The 21,100-nt window shown below is 39.9% G+C and overlaps 1 protein-coding gene across 10 annotated transcripts in view; it reads right to left on the bottom strand.

Moving 5' to 3' along the window:
• The window catches only part of MAST4 (microtubule associated serine/threonine kinase family member 4), a 569,183-nt gene that overhangs the window by 287,630 nt on the left and 260,453 nt on the right, over nucleotides 1–21,100 (bottom strand). Inside the window, exon 4 of one of the 10 annotated variants that reach the window (XM_063664864.1) lies at nucleotides 10,527–10,601. The exons of the other annotated variants lie outside the window; for them this stretch is intronic. Coding sequence (XP_063520934.1) covers nucleotides 10,527–10,601 — 75 coding nt within the window. The remainder of the gene's footprint in view (nucleotides 1–10,526; nucleotides 10,602–21,100) is intronic. 10 annotated transcript variants of the gene reach the window in all.

Here is a 21,100-nt window from a genome sequence, read left to right as displayed (position 1 = left end):
ATAATTTTCCTCCCAGATGTTTTTGGTCACAATATTCAAGTGGACTTAACATAGAAATTCCAGCAGTTGAAATCTTAATAGCCATAATGAGTATGATCTTTACACGTATTCTTTATTTTACACGTTCTGAAACTCAATCCCATCCTTTCCTTAAAAACACAGAAATACCAAAACAGCTGTCATTTTGCTGGATAATAAATTATAACGTTGGAAAGCAGTATCATGAAAAATATAAGATTTTGAAAACAAAAACAAAACTTCAAAACAATAGAAAATTCAAAATAGAATTATAAGATCTGCCACAAAGATAGCACAATGGGATCTTCTGGGTGCTGGTGATGCTGTTTTGTTTTCAATCTTGGTGCTGATTACATGAGTAGAGTCAATTTGTGAAAGTTCATTAATACTTGCACTTTTCTGGATATGTGTTACTCTTACAACAGAAATAAAACAGTGTTCAAGATCTATGGGACGGAGTGATTCTTCAAAAGGCAGCTGGCTATACTCACCTTCCAGTCTAAGAACTAAATCTCCAGCACTTAGCACAGTGCCTGGCCACAAAGTGAATGTCAGTATATATTGCATTAGTGGAACTGAGTTTCAAAGATATTTTTTACCTTCAGTATTTTTGAGTGCTTTAATACTGTGTTTCTATCATACCTTATACAAAGCATCATGGAAAATAAGTGGAATCCACTCTCCTTAGAATTACTTGTATGGGTCTGAGTAGAGAGATGTTAGGCTGAAAACAAATGAGATAAGCTCTATAGTCTTCTACTTCTCCTTCTCGTCCTTTTGTTGCAATAAACTTTAGAGGATGGTGAATCTCCTCAAACGTCCATTCTTAACGGAAAGCTAGGCAATTCAGGAGGAATCCAGTAGAAGTTAGAAGTGAACAGGGAGGTTTAGCAGCTGGCTCAGAATGAAAGGAAGAAACTCTGGGTCAAGAGCTCTGGATTTCTTTATGTTTTAAAAAAACCCACTTTTTTTGGAATGGTTAATATATTACCACAGTCTATAAAGTATAGAGAAGCATTTAGTCTTTAAAAAACTCCTTTCCATCCTAGTCCCCAATTCACCCAGTTCCCAAATTACTCTCCCAGAGAGAACCACTGTTCTAAGTTTTGTATGAACTTGTCCAGAATTTATGAGCAAAATATGAGCAAACATGTAATATTTGACTACATAAGCCAATGAGTACTCTTATTCCCCTCCTACTTTTACAGCAAATGAAACATATTAAGCCTACTATTTGGCCCTTTGACTTTTCCCTCTGATCAGGAGATCCTTTTATATCAGTGCAAAGCCCTCAGTCTTTTACATAGCTGTATGGTATTCCATAGCACGAATGAAACATAATTTGTTTATCCACTTAACTACTAAAAGATGTTTGGGTTGTTTCCAATCTTTTGCTATTAAAAAGGATGCTATAATAAATAATCTTTTCCAGGACTCATTCAGCATGTACACTGGTCTATCTGATGGCTTTACTCCCCAAAGAGGAACTGGTAGGTCAAAAGGTACATGTATTTTGATTAACATTGACAATTTGCCATCTGCAGAAGTTGTTCTAACCTACACTCCCACCAGAATTATAAGTAAGAAAGCTATTTCCCAGACCAGTGGCTCATGCCTGTAATCCCAGAACTTTGGGAGGCCAAGGCTGGTGGATCGATTCAACCCAGGAGTTTGAGACCAGCCTGGGCATCATCACGAAATCCCATCTCTACAAAAATACAAAAATTATCTGGGCGTGGTGGTGCGTGCCTGTAGTCCTAGCTACTCAGAAGGCTGACGTGGGAGGATCACCTGAGCCTGGGGAGGTCGAGGCTATAGTGAGCCGTGAGTGATGGCACCATTGCACTCTAGCCTTGGTGAGAAAGTGAGACTTTGTCTCAAAAAACAAAACAAAACAAAGAAAGCAAGCTATTTTCCCAGAAAGTACAGCTGCAAAATACTTTTAGTTTTAGATTTCCAGTTTTAGAAACCAGAAATACTCCCAGGTTTAGATTTTTGCCAACCCAATAGGTAATTTATATATATATGTATATGTATGTGTGTGTGTATATATATTTTAAACATAAAGAATATATATATGTGTGTATATATATATGTATATCAGTACAATTTTTAATTTGTACTTTTTGGGAGTCTTGCTCTGTCACCCAGGCTGGAGTGCAGTGGCGCAATCTCTGCTCACTGCAAGCTCCGCCTCCCAGGTTCACGCCATTTTCCTGCCTCAGCCTCCCGAGTAGCTGGGACTACAGGCACCCGCCACCACGCCCAGCTAATTTTTTGTATTTTTAGTAGAGACAGGGTTTCGCCATGTTGGCCAGGATGGTCTCCATCTCCTGACCTCGTGATCCGCCTGCCTCGGCCTCCCAAAGTGCTGGGATTACAGGCTTGAGCCACCACGCCCGGCCCATTGTACTTTTCTTATAAGGGTAGTTGAGAATCATTTCCTATGCATATGAGCCATTTATTCATATTTGCTTTTCTGTGAACTGTTCATTTGTTTCCTTTACCCATTTTTCAATAGAATTGTTAGGGGTCTGCAGTTCTTGTTAAAGCCAACGGAGACAAAAAAATCCTTGTAAACTGGGCTAGGAACCATAAGGAGAATGAACACTCTTCCATCAGCTTTGCAGCTTTACCTAGGTCCATAGGAGCCAGGGGCCAGAAGAGTGGTATCTAGGCCAAAAGAGTTCTCTGACATTTAGGTAAAAAGAACATCACGATTACTTGAGGCTAAAAGAGAAAAAAGGAAGGTATAGTGGTTGTCTTCCTCTTGAACCCTGAGAAATCTTGCATTGCCCAGCACAGTCCATGCCCCAGGAAAGAGGCCAAGCCCTTCCTAGATGTTGGTGGCAAGGACTAGGCTATGATGGCAAAGTACAGAGATTAACTGGTCTGAATCCTGGCTTCACCTTTTACTAGCTCTGGGATCTTGTGTGAGTTATTTAACCTCACTGCCCAAAGGTTCTGAATTGTCGTGTACAAATTTGCCAGGTAGGTAGAAGATGTGTTAAGAGTAGCCCCAAAACACAACATGATACTTTTTCTGGACATAGAATTGACCATTTGAAATATGGGAAAACATTATCCTTTTAGTGTGATACACATTGTCATAGCTTTGTCCTGCAAACTGGCAAACATGGCCCACAGGAATTGACATTGAACATCTAAGGCAGTTGTCCCACAGAGTTAAACAATGACCAGGAGAGAAGAAAATTCATTTATCTGGCCACTGCAAGGTCTTCCTTATGATCCAATCATGGTAGGTATTTATCTATTTATTTATGTCTAACTAACGCTTGCAGCTCAAACTGCTTCATCCTTTGATAACAGGAGGCTGCCTTTAAATTCATTGAGAGATTTTTCTGCTTTCCTTCATGAGTCATCCATTCCTCCCGGCCAGTCATAACAGAAGCAACTGACTGTAGTAAAAAAAAATCAATGAAAAGGTAGAGGGCTTTTTCTATGCCTTAGGAACATCTGATACCTCTAGCAATTTCAGAAAGCTTTACATTTCTATTGTTTTTGCTTTTAAAGGCTTATGTTTTTCATGACGTTGTTTTCCAGCATCATAATTTAGTACCTAGTACAAATGACAGAGGTTTTTGTTTTCCTTAGTTTTTCAGGGCTGTCCATCTTGTTCTGTGTTGTTTGATCTTGTTCGGTTTGTGGAAATTCATCAAGCTGTACATTAATGAGTCCATATTATATTTCAATAAGAAGTTTTATATACATGTGCACACACTGAAAGAAAATGGTCAGCCTCCACAAAGAGGAAGCAGTTGCGAATGCCAGGCCCATGCCGGTGGTACCATCTGTGGAAGGCATTTTTACCTCTCATCTCCACTTTAGTTACATCCATCAGGAGTCAGCAAGGCTTAGTGGTTAAGAACAGGGGCTTAAAGTCAGATTAATCGGGCTTGAATCCTGGCTTTATTTTTATCAGCTGTGAGACCCTGTGCAAGTTACTGAACTTCACCCTGCTTCAGTTTCCTCATCTGCAACATGGTGCTAACAGTACCCCAAATCCTCAGGTTGCTGTACAGATGAAAGCGGTTCACATGTGTCTAAAGCAACTAGAAGCATGCTGGGCCCATGTGAGTACTGTGTCAGTACTAGCTATCCCATTGCTCCCCATAGCAGTACTTACCTTACAGGTGGCTGCATCCACTTCTCACTCAAGCATTTAAGCCTCCCTTACATCATATTTCTTTGCTTACCAATTTCTTCTTGTGGAGATCCAGGTGTAGAGGAGAGAGTAGGCTGACTCCTCCTCCTCAATCACCCATCCGTTTACTTACCTGCATGGCTACTTTCCAGTCCTAGGCCCTCCCCTCCTGCCTCCAAGCAATCTTTCTCTATATCTGATGGATATTCGGCTATTTGCACATGCTCCTATAAAATGTACATTGTGTGGTGTGTACTTTTAATTGATTGACATTAAAAGTATGATACTGCAGAATTGATTTTTTAAGCTTGGTTCCACACAGTGATATGTTTTAAGCTCTATCCGCATTGCTGCGTGTTCCTTCGGGCTGTTGCTTCCAACGGCTAAATGGTACTCTATGACATTCCCCCATTTATCCAACCACCCACAACTGTCAATGCCCACAAAACCTCTGACTTTCTGTCACGGCAATGCTCCAAAAGGCACCTAGGTACACGCCTCATACAAACACGCCCTCTTTAGGATTGAGGCTGCTGGGTCATAGGGCAGACTATGTCTCATTTAACTAAGTACTGGCTGTACTTAGACCAAAACAGCCTGATCACTCTACGGAGTAGCTTCAACAGATCGTCTAATTATAACATTCCTAATGAGGTACATGGTGTGACTTCCCCCATTGTGCTGATAAAAAATTTTCCCTTGGCTTCATAGCTAGTACACACAATTTGAAAATAGGGCACATGACCTTGGAGCTGCAGTGTCTCCCACCACAGAGGGCCATGACAAGAGCATACCTTCCACCTCATCTTGGCCTGTGTCACATCCCCTATCTCCTGGCCCGACTGATGACTACTGCATGCATTCACATAATGGACAGGCCTAAGCTCACACTGTTTAAAAAGTCCCACCTCACCTTCTAGGCCCACATGGAAAACCACCACTTCAAGGATACCACCTCTGGCTGCCACTCAGATCTCCCTCCACTCAAAATCAACATTGCATTGATAGTGTTTACCAGGCAATTCATTATTGTCTCTGCTTCATTTACTTATTTTTGCCCAGTTAAATGACACTCTAGGGGGTAAGAATTAAACACTGCAATTTATATTCCTCCATGGCTAACACGCTGCTGAGTGTACAATAAGCATTTTTTTAAAAAGTATAGTAGAACTGGGGCCAGGCACAGTGGCTCACACCTGTAATCCCAGCACTTTGGGTGGCCAAGGCAAGAGGATTGCTTGAGCCCCAGAGTTTGAGAGCATTTCTGGGCAACATAGCAAGACCCTGTCTTTACCAAAATAAAAATAAAAATGTGAGCTGGGTGTGACAGTGTGCACCTGTAGTCCTAGCTACTTGGGAGTCTGAGGCATGAGGATCACCTGAACCCAAGACTTAAGAGACCACACTGAGCTAAGACTGTGCTACCACACTCCAGCCTGAGTGACAAAGTGAGACTCTGTCTCTAAAATTATTTTTAATAAAAAAATACATAGAACTGTATAGACTTTTAATAATGCAGACATTTTACCTCAACAATCATGTGGTACTAACCACTTATTTACAAATGAGGGGAAAAAATAATGATTACCAAATAACTATGGTAACAGTAATCATAACTCAAAAGATTGTTATAATTTAAGTGCCTGACCATGTGGTAAAAATTTTTTATGCATTATCTCATTTAATCTTCAAAATAACCTGATAAGATTGAGATTATTTTGTTCCCTATTTTTCAGATGAGGAAGCTGTGGTTTTCTCAGGGTGATTAAGTAATTGACTCAAAGTCATGGTTAATAAGCTTCAGAAATGAGATTCATGCTCATTTTAGTTAGGACCAAAGATAATTTATGGATGACTGATGTAAAAACACAAAGAAACTATAAGCTGCCTCAGAATTTTCTATTAGAAATTTATCATCCCTGAAGGCTTTTATAAAGTTTACATAGTACAACATTTTATGTGACTAAAATACTCCCAGAATAATTATGGCAACCAGTCTTCCAATCCCTTCCTCATCTTTCTATGTCCTTAAATATAGTAACAAGTATTGCACCCTCTGAAAAAGAAGAAATTATTCTTTAACACTTGAAATTCCTAAGACTAGGAATGTGTTAATTACCATCCAGAAACTCAGTGCATAATAAGGCTCAAAAATGTAGATATTTTAAAGCCTATCCCCTTAGTGCTTAAAAATCAACCTATTTTTTTGATGCTACAGACAAAAACACAATTCCCTGATTTTCCATTACCTTTATATTATATCATCTATGCAACTATGAACTCTGGCCAAGGCAGCTTCTTGTCCCCTGTGAACAGTGGGTTTCTAAGGTCTCAAAGACACTTATTCCTCAGATAGGTAAAAATGAAAAAAAGGATCAATCCTAAAAGGTTTATAGTAGTGAGAAAAGAAGACCATCTGCTCTGAGATAGCTCTGGGCTGATTTTCCCAGCAGGAAAGCCCAGGTTTTAGAAACCTTGTTATCATTAGAGAAAGGTAAAGAAATTGCTGAGAATTAGGATAAAAGATTTTCAAGCCCTACAGCAGATTGAAACAATGTATTTTAGAATTATATGCAGGTTTATATAAAGTTGGATTATCTATGAATTTGGGTAGTTTGGTTTGTTTTTTAAAGAAGGGTAGACTGTTACAACACTTTCGGGTTTTGAAATTGATCAGATGCTATGCCTACCACTATTTGCTCTCACATACTCAAAATCTCATACCATCTTTATGAACCTGTTTATTCTGGATCAGCAAAGCTTCCAATGTAAAATGACAGCTCATCTAGAATAAATCTTCATCATTCTTTTGTGCTGAAATGCCAGGAGATTTGAAAACTAATCCTCTGTACACTCTCGTGTTCCCCTCTGTCCACCAGATCATGTCCCTGATGCTCCCATATCAAATAGATTTTTATTTAACAGAGGCCTTTACCAGCTCTACAAATAACTGCTCCATGGTCTTTGAACTACTATTCCTATTGCCCGTTTTGCTTCATTCTTTGTTCATTTGCTGTATTACAGAGCTCATACTGAGGGACAGTACAGGTGAGCGTATTCTCAAAGTGAAAGGCACTTTAGAAATTCCCAGCAGACAAGCTTAGCCAATCAGAGGCACAATACTTATCTTTGTTTTCCCCCTAACCCTTTACTCTTATTCAAATAAAACAGATTTAAAAGCTTGTTTTTCTATACTCAAAGCACAAAAGGCTTTCTAAGACAAAGAAAAAAATCAGGCTAAAAAAAGCCAACTCCTTGAGCAGAAAATGAGCCCCTTATTTCTGGCCCATATTTTCCCTATAGCTTTAAAGTAATTTCTCTTTTAAAAATTAACTTCCTCTGAAGATACTGAGAGAAGACTGCCTAATAATAATACTTTGCAAGGAATAAGGAATGACATGTGTAGAGAGATATTTAGGATTGAGAAATACCAGTCAAAAACCTCAGACTACATGGTGATATATCTAGTTACAAGGAGCCTTAGTGGAAAAATGCAACAATTCCATAATTTGATTAACAGTACATTTCTTATACTCTCCTCATAGATGAGAAAATCTAGAGCAATGGGGCTGAGTGTTAAATGATCACCCAAGTCCACAGAGCTGGTTAATGACAAAGCCTAACATACAATCCAGTCCAGTCTATTATTTGCACCGTATCATATTGCCATTGTAAAGCTAAACATTTCTATCGGAACACACTTCTTCAACGTAGACTCACAATAAAATCAATGTTCTCAAAAGATTTGGCAGCTGGTTTACCGTAATTTGTTACTGACCCCCAGAATATACGAACCTGTAATTTGTAAGAATTCTTCACTACGACTCAGGTTATTGAGTTGAAAATGACATAGTGCAGAATCTAAGCAAAGTGTGCTTATAAAGAAGGGTCACTAGCTACATACATGCACATTTCCATTTGCCATTTACTGTTCAAGTAATGCAGCCACTCAGCAAACCGTGGCTTCTCCTATGGCTTCCTAATGTTAGAAAACATTTTTAGGCCCTCCTCAAATTTCTACTACTGCAGTGTTTTGAGGAGGAAAGAATGTGACCTTTTAAACCTATTTGGTAACATGGCTGAACCAATTCACACGGCACATTAAGGCAACAGACATCTTCTCTGTGGCAGTTTAATGAGTTCCTCTTAAAGTCTGTCTAGAAAAAGAAGCCATGATTCTTGCTCAAAACAAAATGGAACAGCAAAAAGACTCTCACCACCAGTAGAAGAAAGTCAGCTCATTTATAGTGTACTATAGAACACACTGCATGGTGAGGCACAGTATTTCTGCAAATGCCAAGACAGAATGAAATGAATACAGGACAAAAGAAAGAGGGGGAACAAAAGCACATGCTGAGCTGAGTCCTTAAAACACCACTGATCATGAGGTGCACGCTATGTATAACAGTGGATGTACTTAATGCACCCAGTATTTTAGTGCCTCATTAGTGAAAACTCTTAGGCAGGGTCCAAGAAGGCCCCGTCGTACTCTGAGTTGTGCTCTACGTTAGCAAAATTCACATTTTACATGATGAAACCATATGACTTATTCAAAGCTAGTCTATTTTTTCCTTCATGTACCAACAGAACTCTCATGACTTCATCTCGATGCTACTGAGCTAAAGCGAGTTGTCTGGGGCTCGGCGGGAAGGGATGCCCTAGACACTTAATAAATGTGACAAAGAGCTATGACATCTGTAGTCTAGTTTCAAACAAACACTTCAGCATAGGCAATGTAATATATTTATGGATTAAAATTATATTCTGGCCAGGTGTGGTGGCTCACGCCTGTAATCCCAGTACTTTGGGAGGCCGAGGCAGGTGGATTACCTGAGGTCAGGAGTTCGAGACCAGCCTGGCCAACATGGTGAAACCCCATCTCTACTAAAAATACAAAAATTAGCCGGGCATGGTGGCAGGCACCTGTAGTCCCAGCTACTTGGGAGGCTGAGACAGGAGAATCACTTGAACCCAGGAGGTGGAGGTTGCAGTGAGCCGAGATCACGCCACTGCACTCCAGCCTGGGTGACAGAGTGAGACTTTGACTCAAAAAAACAAACAAACAAACAAACAAATTTATATCCTATACACAGTCAGTGGTTCTAATCAGAATTTACTTCTCAAAGGTGGTAAACTAGCATTATATCAGAGGTATCTGTGTCTTAGTCAACACCAGAGATTTTGCTAATTGGCATACTCAAATGGATTTTCACTGGTGAAATCAGTATCAGTGGCTTGCTGCTCACACGGCAGATGTTTAAAAACAGGCTTTCGTCAATGAAACTAGTGGTATTTAAGATAAGTGAATTGGCAAAATTTTCCACCCTTATATGAACAGAGCATGAGAATCTAGGGATGTCTACAACTTTTACCCTCAGGACATCTGATGATCAGTTGCTAAATGGCCTTATGTCCAGCAGCTGGGTCAGAGGATTCCCATTCCCTGGTGTCCACTAAAAAGGTGAGAGAATCCTGCCTCTTGAAAGTTGACATGTTGACCTGGAGTGGAACTGTCCGGAAAAATTTGACTGGAGCACTTAAAAACACCAGAAAGCTGGAACTTCATTGAGTTTACAGGACAGGCTTCATGAATGCTTCGTGCCTGTCTGTTAATAACTGTTCAATAAAGTCTGTTACACAGAACTGGCCTGAGACTTAGTTGAGCTGCGTGGGATGAGCAAATCCTCACACAAAACTTCAGCCACTTTTCTGGGGCTACTGCTATCTATTAAAAAGAGTTGGGCATGACCAATTGGCTTAAGACTATTCTCAACATGTACGTAACATGTATAACTGCTGCCCTGAAGCCAACCCATCCCAGCTTGGTAAATTTTCAGGAGTTTTCCAAGCCAGTTGTTAAAAATAGCCATTACTGTGAATTTAAAATATCTAAATTTAAAGTAAATATATTATATTGAAAACAAGGGTAATGCATACTTAAAACTGATACACTTCCTATGTAGTTTGCTACATTTTAAGAGGGTTTACATCAATTGTATTTATATGGTGGAAAAACTACATAATACAACTACATAATAGTGCTCCACTGGGCCTCTCTTCCCAGCTCTGAGTTCGGGGATGTCACACTGGCACTGGAAACTGGAACCAGCAAATGCTACCATCAGGGATTTGTTTCATTTTTCGGGACTGGTTGTTGAACACTTACCAGAACACCACTGATGTGTATGGTCTTGATTTAATAGAGACGACTTTGACTCCTCTCAATATCCATATTCTAAAGCCCTGGAATATGCCAGCATAAATAAAACCCCACACCCTGTTTACCGCAGCGGGACCACGCCGCCATGCACACCTGCTGCCCAGGGCAACAGGACACACTCACTTTTGAAGCAGCTGGGTCCACTAGTCTCTGGCGATGTCGGGCTGAGTTGAAATGGCTCTTCGGAGGCTGCCCTTCCTGACAGTGAATGGAAGATGGGGAGTGAACGAGAGGTGGGAAGGGAGAAGGTGGGGTGTGGGATGATGGAGAAATGGTCAGAAAAGGGAGAGGGACAGTGTTTAACGGCACTGTATTTTCTTTTAGCTAAATATCAATAACAAAAACACAAGACACGTTCTCCCCCACAAAAGCACATGTGATGTGCAAGTTATTTTATTATAAACAAACTTGTATGTGCAAGTGTGTAATAAAGTCACAAACACAACCCAGTATTAAGATATTTCCCATCAAATCTTCATTTTCCTATTATTTGATAATTGTCTGTATTTCAAAAATACTAAGGGAAACTGGAACATGATTTCTCTGAATATGAAGTCCATCTTCCTGAAATAACAGAAAGCACTGCAGAGCCTTCTTAGGGTTAGACATCCCACCCGTTTAGATATGAACAAAATGATGTGGAAATCACAATCTTCCTCCAAACCATGACAAGTCTCCTGCCTCAGAAGCTCCTGTGTCCATCATCCTGGCAGAATTCATGGTGTCTGACAGCCACCAAAAACTGCCCCTAAATGCACATTGTATTTTATTGGCTGAAACAGAGATTTAGCATTAAGTCTGTAATTTAAACCTATGTAAAAGAGTGGTCTCTCCTAAGACCGATCCTGTTAACGCCCTCATATACATATTGGACATATGCGTCACACGGAAAGGCGTAACACCTTCCTATTATTCATTCCATGCCAAACACACAAACATACCACCCAAGGTACTATATTTTAAAAGGGAAGTTTGGAATGGGGCCTCATTAATGGTATAGAGTTTTACTTCTCCACCTCTCAGAGCTGGACACCAGTGAACAAACTTAAGTAGCAAGTACTACCCACAGTGAGCATTAACTCCAGGGAAAGGGAGATGAAAGCAACCGAGAGATGGTCTCACAAAATCCCTGGGTTTAAAGGCCCCATGCAAGTGAGAGCCAACACCAGCAGCGAAATGACCCTCAGATGAGGGCTAGCATTTGCTCAGCTCTCTTAACATAGGAGGGTGAAAAGACCTCCTTAGATAAAAATGCAATTTCTATATTACAATACTTAAGTATTCTTTTTCTTCTTCGTCTAGAAATAACAGCTCTATATTTTTAAGACATGAATCAATCACTCCCACTTGAGTTGCCCATAATCACTGCTTCGGCGTTCACAGTATAATGCTTACCTTTCAAAAAGGAAATGTTATAAGTAGCAGATTGCCAGTCAGGATTATGTTTTTCCTAGTAACCGCCCTGCCAACATGCATTCTTTCTCTACCTTCTCTGGGAAAAAAATGCAAGGAAATAGTCTTGAAACTTGGCTGACCTAGAAAATGCACCAAAGCTTTAAGAACAGAGAATCTATCCATTGACTCACTTGACCACTGAGCAAAACAAAACCAAGCAAAAACCTGAGCATGTCTTCCCATTTCCATAGAATCAAGAGTTTTCACATGAGAAATACAGTGTTGGAAAAAAAGCATCATGGATTATTTATTTAGTTTGATGTGAAAGTGCTCCTTTCAACTTAATGGTTTATCAGAAGGTGATTTTAAAGTTTTTTTCTCCCTAAAAGACGTTATCAAATATAAATAAATAATTATCCTCATTAATCTATGTGAAGAACCACCCTTATTAACCTTCCCTATGGAATGATTACAACTGATTTAAGAGTTTCAAAGCACAGTGCCAGGCTCCTACTTATCGGGAAAAAAATTAATTTCAGCATTAAATACACAATTACAGTCAATGTGCAAATTAACTAAATCCTGGGCCTGTGGTTTATTGCTCTTCTTCTGACTCCAAGGTGAAAATGTTATTTTATTTTTTAATTAGCTAATTGTACCATGAACTCGGCAGGGGGCAGATGTTGATATTAAACCCAGGATCTGAATCTTAAACTCCCAGTAGGTGGGAGACTAGTTTAAAGAGGGCAAGCACGTCCTTCAAGGGTTAGGTTTTTGAAACCTGGTGTCTACTTTACCTAATTTATTTTCAAGTACAATAAATCTGTAACAATAGTCTGCTTGTAATGAACAAATAGGGCTATGAAATAATCAATGTATTTACACAGAGATTCCAGTAATACATCTTCATAGAAACAAGGAAGAGCCTGGAGGATTAAAGTCATTTAATAAATTGCACATGGAGTGAAAATAAAGGAACTGTAAACAGCTCACCATAAGTTTTTCTCCATGTGACTGATAACTTAAACTAACCTTAATTTTCAATGAACTAGTCACTTGGCATCCTATTGCTAAAAAAAAAAAAAAAAAAAGAAAAAGAAAAAGTTTGTGATGGTTATTTGTGTATATATATGCATATATGTATATACATATATACACACATATATGTATACATATACATATATATACATGGTGACACTGAGACTTTGTGGAAAGGTGCACATAGCTAGATCCAAGATGGAAAACTTTGAGAAGAATTTAATTCCTTAGAAGATGAACATGCCTGCTTCTTCATTATAGGGAGATCCTACCTGAAAATATTTTTGTTTCCCTATTCCCAGTCTTGCTACCTACCAGATCCTATGACACATCCAAGAAAGGTACAAACTCTAAACCTTTGAGCTTAGTCATTTAAGTACAGCTATTATCAGTTCAATTATGTAATACTTAATACATTTTTGAAAAAGCAAACAGGGATCTCATAAGTGGTATCACAGGGAACTGACGATCCTATATAACAGATTTGTTCACATAGCTTTCTGTGTTCAGGAAAACATTAAATGATGTCACTCAACACTAAAGGCAAAATTTGTGACTTCATTTTCCCAAATTCTAAGTTCTAAGAATGGGTTTCTCTTTCTAAATGACAGCCTTCAGACTCTGGTACTGTCAATCCAGACTGAGACATCAGTCTCCTGGTATCACTTACCTCCTGGTTAATGCCATCAACATCAGCAAAATAACAAATTAGACCTGGGCAAGCCCCACAGAGCTCTAAACTGAATGGCTTATTTACATATGCAAATAGGGCTCTTCACTGCAAGGGGAGCTGGCTGAGGAAGGGGTGGATTCCTCACCATTAGTTTTGTGGAAAAGGAAGCACATTCTATTGCTCAGGTGAACCCAACCAAAATCTTTTTGCTGGGATAACTATCATTAATAAAAGAAGCAACTCTCAGTTATGTAAATAAACTCTTAGAGACTAACAAAAGAAGAGGTGACATGTGCATAATGAAGAAACTTAATGAGACATATTTCATCTCTATGCTAAATGCTTTCACCAAGCCTTCTCCTATTAAGTCATTTTAGAAATTATAAATATCCCTTAACACTACAGATCATACTTTTAAAATAAATTATTGTTCCCCTAACATTACAGATCTGATAGCTTAGTACTTTAGCTTAATTTGCATCATGTAAACATATTTACAAGAATGCTCTATGGAAAACAATGTATCAGGCATGAAATAATAGGTGCCCAGTGAATTTAGTTGCTAACATCAGACGATTTATAAAAGCCTAATTCTTTAAATCAGGTATAAGTTACTGTATATCAAAATGAGAGGCACAAGGAAAATTTAAGTATATCTATAATTTTAGCATTAGTTCCATTAAAAAAAAACTGTCATTAGGCATTTCTAGCCTAGAAAACCAGAAAATCATATATCAGAGCATATAAATATTTGAGGGCGTCCCAGCCTGCTTCTTAAAAGTCCATTCAAGAGTTTTAATTAGCTGGGCAAAGTGGCTCACGCCTGTAACCTTAGCACTTTGGAAGGCTGAAGCTGGGGGATCCCTTCAACTCAGGAGTTTGAGACCAGCCTGGGCAACATGAGGAGACCTACCTAAAAAACAACAAACAAACAAAAAAGCCTGCCGTGGTAGCCCACGCCTATGGTCCTGGCTACTCGAGAGGCTGAGGCAGGAGGATCACTTGGGCCCAGGAGTTCAAGGCTGCAGTGAGCCATGATCACGCACTGCACTCCAGCCTGGATGATGGGGCGAGACCCAGGCTCAAAAGAAAAAACAAAAGCAACAACATAAAAAAGAGTTTTAATTCTGAAAAGAAACACATGCATTTTCAGAGAAGAATAAACTTATCTACTCACCTCTGAGATAGTTTATATCTCACCCCCAACCAAAGCTCTTACTAAACACTATACTTAAATGTAACAAAGCTATCACAAATAGGCACTATTAAAGAGATCCCTGAACATAAGTAAAGCCATATAGGATTATACAAAGTCAAAAATATTCCATGAAAATAAATCAATTGATAGAATCTGTAAGACAGGGAGATTTAACCATTATCAAGCCTATCAAAATAGGGATCAGAAACCCAAATGAATATCAAAGAAATGTGCCGCTTAGAAGTAGAGCACATTTTCAATTATGACATCATAGGCTTCTAAAAACCCATAGAACTAATCACAATTTATGAAACTTCTATTATTAATAACCTTGTAAGGAGACGAGATCATTTTCTCTCATCTCCAGAAAAGTCCAGTTAAATGCAGACTTTTCAAATTAGCTTGAGAAGTGAGTCACCAAAATGGGATACCCCCATCACTGAAATGCAGACCCTAAGACGGCAGCTAACTTTTTTCACCATAACGTTCATATTTTACATCATGAAACAATACTTGCCAATACTTTTCGCAGCAACTACCAGCAATGTACTCTATTTCCTGATTTTTCTTTTTTTTTTTTGAGATGGAGTTCCACTCTGTCATCCAGGCTGGAGTGTGGTGGTGCGATCTAGGCTCACTGCAATCTCCACCCCCAGGGTTCAAGCGATTCTCCTGCCTCAGTCTCCCAACTAGCTGGGATTACAGGCATGCACCACCACGCCCAGCTAATTTTCGTATTTTTGGTAAAGATGGTATTTCACCATGTTGGCTAGGCTGGTCTTGAACTCCTGACCTCAAGTGATCCGCCCACCTCGGCCTCCCAAATTGCTGGGATTACAGGCGTGAGCCACCGCACCTGGCCTATTTCCAGATTTTTCAAACAAATGCTGGTCTTTACTTACTAAATTGATGATGTGACTTGTAATTAAAAACAGCCCTAAGAAAGTGGTTTTTAAGACTGTGATGAGACAGGGCTAGGGAACTCATTATAAATGCTTTAGGTTGTGTCCTAAACTTTCAGTCATTTATTAATTTTTCCCATATCCATGTAGCACTACAAGTACTATTACATATACTATATGTGATATTTTCTTAATAGTTTTATTTAAATAGATGACTTTTAAAAAAAACTTAAATACTTCAATTTTAATGATGGCCTATGTAATAACATCTTGAAAACATGTCTTTGTAATATGCATTTTTTCTTATACATATTTAAAAATATTAGATGCTAAATTAAAACTATTTGTGTACTGACTAGTGTAATCCTGCATGCAACCAGTGGTGCCCACGCTACCTCTGAAAAACCAATACTAAAGCATGGCTCTCAGTGGAAATGAGTGGTCCAAGCTTTACAGTTTCAGAGGCAGCAGTGGTAGAATGTGATGGTCACCATAGCTGGCATGTATGACTCTGACACATCTCCTTGACATTTCCAGCTATCTGAGATGTCAAACAGGAACTGCAAATTTCACGTCCCTTGACAATTCTTGACTTTTGCCCACCAAATCCACCTTCCTCAGTGTTTGTCATCTCCAGCAAAGAACACCACCATCTACCCAGTGGCTCTAATGACTCGGGAGTCAACATTACTGTCCCACCTTTGATCTCAGTTTCTCTCTCCTGTTCTCTCTTTCATGGGCCAAACAACTAGCACTGCCCCTATGTCTAATGTCTCAGCAAATCCTACTGGTTTTAACTTCATAATATATTACAGATTCAACCCTTTCTTACTTCCAGTGTTCTCAACCTCATCTAAGCCATCTGTGTCAGTTTGCTAGGGCTGCTGTAACACAGTACCATAAACTGGGTAGCTTCAACAACAGAAACTGTCTCACAGGTCTGGAGGCCAGAAGTCTAACATGAAGATATTGGCAGGGTTGGTTCTTCTGCTGGCTGAGGGAAGGAACTGTTCCAAGCCTCATTTTGGCCTCTAGATGGCTGTCTTCTCCTTGTGTCTTCATCCCATCTGCAGTATTGGGGGTTAGGACTTCCACGTATTTTCAGGGGGAACATAATTCAACCCATAACATCATCTGAGTCATCCAGACTCCAGCAATAGCCTCATATCTCTCTTCTGTTACTTTTGCTCTCTCTATTCTACCAAGGGCAGATGCCGTAATATGCAAAGATGCCCTCATAAGACAAACCATGTCACTTTCCTCCCAAACCTCCCCTGCCCTTCCCTCTACTCTCTGGGTCCAGCCTGGCGGCCTGTCTGAATTCCTATGGCTCGCCCGCTCCCAGCTCTTACTTCACTGCAGCCACACTGGTCTTTGCGCTGTTCCTAAACCTCTCCCAGAACGTTCTCAACTCAGGATCTCTGGGATTCCCCCTTCACTGGAAAACATTCCCTTAAGTATTTTGCAAAGAATGCCCATGCTTCATTCAGGAATGTTCAAATGTCCCCTCCTGTAAAAGAGGAATGCTCCCATCACTCCTTTTCCCCATCTTCCTTTACATTATAACATTTATTATTACTGGACATAATACTGTATATGTATGTGTTTGTCTTTCTGTAAGCTCCACAAAGCCAGGAACTTTGTCTCATTTGTTTTCTACCTGGCACTTAGTGGGTGTTCAATAAATATTTATTAAACCAATCAATGAAGTAAGTGTGTATGTGTGTGTGGGATGCATAGTTACCCATCATCAGCTCAACCATACCCAGTGTTTCAGTCAGGATTCCTGCAAAACACAGATTGAACTCTCACACTGGGTGGCTTGAGTAGAATTTGATTAAGGGATTACTCACAAAGGAGTAGGGCTCTTTTTCCACCCCTAGGCCAGAAGAGGAAAAGGGAGGAAGCTGCTTCCAGAACCTAAAAGAGAAGAGGTCACCTGACAGGTGCCCTTCTTTTTTCAGTAAAGCATTCAGCCATCCAGTGCTAAAGCCACCAGCAGGGAGCCAGGGAGCAATGATTTCGATCACATTATCTATTCTCCCTCCTTCTTATCTCCTGTCTCCTGCCAGGATCTCCCCATGGGGCTGAACCCAACCAGACACCAGAGGCCTGACGTGTGGCAGCTGAGGAGGTGGGAGAAGGAAAAAGGAAGAAGGAGGAAGGGTGTAGAGGGAAGAAAAGAAAGCATGAGAAATGGGGAGAGGAAAAGAAAAAGGCAAAGAGATAGGGGTGGGAGGAGAGAGAGGGAAACAAGGAAGAGGGAGACATGGGGAAAGGTGCAAAGTGATCTGGAGGCAGACCGAAGCCAGAAGGCACCTGCGCAATCACTGGGCCAAAGGCAGCTGCAACCACAGTGACTCCTTTCCTTATTCCTTCTCTGCCCAGTCCCAGTTTTTTAAAGAGCAAGTGGTTTTCACCTTCAAAATTTTTCTGTTTTAGAAACAAACACTGTGGATGTGCCTATGTGCCTAATGGGAGGAGAGGCAAACAATTTGGGCGGGGAAGCTGCACAGTAGTTTTTCTCCTCTGGCTCTCACTTCCCAGAAATGCTGAAGGGGTGAACTAGATATTATCTGTGAAGCCCACATATCTAATCACTGGGATTTTTCTTTTGTCAAGGTTTCACATTACTGTAATTTTTGTAGGTCTGCAGTCTCAACTCAAAAGAAAACCCTGGGATTGGATTCCTGATGCAATTCTTACTTTGAATTCAAATTTACTTCCCAACCCTGTTATACTTCAATTTACCTTTTAAAGTTATTCAACATTAGGAAAGTAGAAAAGTTATTTTGTACAGAATCCACTCAGATTCCATGAAGAAGGGAGTTCTCTGAGGGATAGCAGGAAGAGAAACTGACACAATTCTCCCCCTGGCCACAAACTGGTGGTACCTACAGGGCCAAGTCATTCAGCCTTCCTGGACCTCAGCTTCCAAATCTGTAATTAGGCATGGAGATTTGAAGTCTGAAATTCCAAGACTCTGCCTGAAAGCTAGTTCAATTTTACAAAGATCAAAAATATCCAAGACACTCTGTTTTACAGATGAGTACATTCAATTATTGGGCTCATGTCATAGTTCAAATTTCTGGTAGCCTTCATAATATGTGTGTTTTGGAAATCACGGCATTGACAAACTATTTAGAAAACATTTACCTTGACTGCTGTTCATAGAGAAATGTGTGGGTCTTAGACTATATTATATCCATCGGTCAATGATCTTTTGTTAGAGCATTTTAAAACATTACATATCGATTCAAATTAATGAATTTTATGTCAAATAGCAGTTAACATATTTTACCATAGACAATAAGTTTATGGTTGTAATTACTGACTGGAGCTCCAAAAACACAGCACAATTATACTGCAGCACATATGTCAGCCCACTTATGTCCTTTCAGTTTAGAAAAAAATCTAATGATATCACATGGCACACATTTTTTAATGAGTGAAATTACAAGATACCTAAATTAAGAGAACCAATTTTCCACAGGGAAATTTGGGGGGGAAATCTAAAGGTAAACCAATTTTCTGAAGGCAAAATAAAATTTTCAACATAGCTCGAAGTTGTACCCGAAGCAAATTATTGCCAGCAAGTAATGTGGCTCTGATAATTAGACTTGATTGGTGTTTAAATGAAGCAGGGGATGTGCTACACTCCTCAAACCTGTTTTGACTTGTTTCATTTGTCCTAGCAGGCATGAAAAGAATGGCCAGGGTCGCAGGAAAGGAGAAGCAGCCTGGCTTTGCAGATTGGGGTAGGATAGCATTTATCTGAACTCTCTCTCATCTGGCAGTTTCTTACCACACAGATTCCTATGTGAAACAGATGAAGAGCCCACATACACACCAATCATCACTACAACACTGAACACCTAATAGAACAGTGTTAATCTATAACACAACAATAATCACATCTTCTGCCGGGGCGTAATCACTATAAATTCTAGGGTGGGGTATATGGATGAAAGGTCATCTTATCCCTCCGTCTTATTAATAAAAGCCCTGAGGCTCAGGAAACATGAACTCTGCGTATTTCAAACAAATGCAAATGAAATCATCCTCATGCATGTTTAGGTCACCCTGCCATAATGTCATTCTGTACTCTTTAACACCTACTTTTACCAGGAGAATGTAAAACACAGCATTTTGGCTCCCCACAGTGGTTCCACTGCTAGGCTTTGCCCTGTGGGGTTCACATAGCGTGTGTGGAAGGCACTCTATCATAGTGAAAAAGGTCTAAATGACCCACAGATGTTTGTATTCTGGCTCTACATGCCTAGCAGAGCCTCAGCTTCCCCATCTGTAAAATGGGGATAATAACAGCTACCTCCATAGGGCCGTCAGATACATTATGCCTATGCCATATTCAGCACATCCCTGGCATGAGTAAACACTTCATAAATGTTGGTTATTAGTGGCACAGAGAAGGCTCTCAGCACCTGCTGATTTGTATCACCTTTAACACTGACCCAATTCACTTCCAGTTATAAACTCCACATAATTGATTTCACAGGGATTTTGAGCATTTTTTACATTTTTGAATGGAAGCACTAGAGTCCAGATAGGGGCTTCAGATGCCCATGAGCTCCAGACTTTGTGGAACCACTGATGTCTCAGATCCCCCGTCTTCACCTAAATAAATCACATGTAGCAGAAGGATGTAATAGGTGCCTCCAGTTACTGTGACCCAATTATAAGGCAAATCCTGAGCAAACCTCTTTGAAAATAACTGAGCAGTGACTCCAGACTAGGAGCAGATGGCCTCATAGCTGGCCTTCCTAGCACCAGACTCAGGTGCTGCATTTTGTTGCCCACCAGCCAGGGATCCCAACTCCATCATAAAAGTGCTTCCGCCATCCACAGCGCCTTTCCCATGCTGTCAGCACACTTCCACTCTGATTGTCCCAGGCGCCTAGTGGCATGCAAAGTAGGAAGGAAGCATGCTAAACAATCAATGAACAAAACTTGTTTTTTTCTTTTTTTTTTTTTTTTTTTTTAGTTCGAGGCTGGGAAGAGGTGGGAGGGAAGTGCTGAGGCATGGGGAATAGAATAAGGGCAGATGACAGAAAGATAGAAGCACAGGAAGTGTTTGGAAGGAAAAACAAGAAAGGCTGTTGATGAAAAATTCTCCAGAAAAAAAAAAACGAAAAAGGTGATCTTTGCCAAGAAAAATGTGCTAATCTTATGCAGCCGAAAGATATTTAAAGAAACATCGTAAGATTTCTGTCTTTAACTCCTTAATCCTTAATCCTGAAGTATTCCCAAAGGAATAAGGAGTATTCCATGACCTATAGCTATGAGCACCACTTCTCATAATTATGAACCTCTGTTATGGGCAAAAATAAAATGCCAGGATAGCATTTTTTATTGCCTCAATAAAATTGCAAGGCAATAATTTGCTCTCTAAAAGAGCAAATACCCTTGTGGATCTATGATTTTTTAGATAGTTAGCAGTTACATATAGCAGTTCCTATGTGTTACACTCTGT

This window comes from Pongo pygmaeus, chromosome 4, assembly GCF_028885625.2.
Source record: "Pongo pygmaeus isolate AG05252 chromosome 4, NHGRI_mPonPyg2-v2.0_pri, whole genome shotgun sequence".
In the NCBI taxonomy this organism is placed as follows: Eukaryota; Metazoa; Chordata; class Mammalia; order Primates; family Hominidae; genus Pongo; species Pongo pygmaeus.
This window is presented reverse-complemented; position numbering and strand designations above follow the sequence as displayed.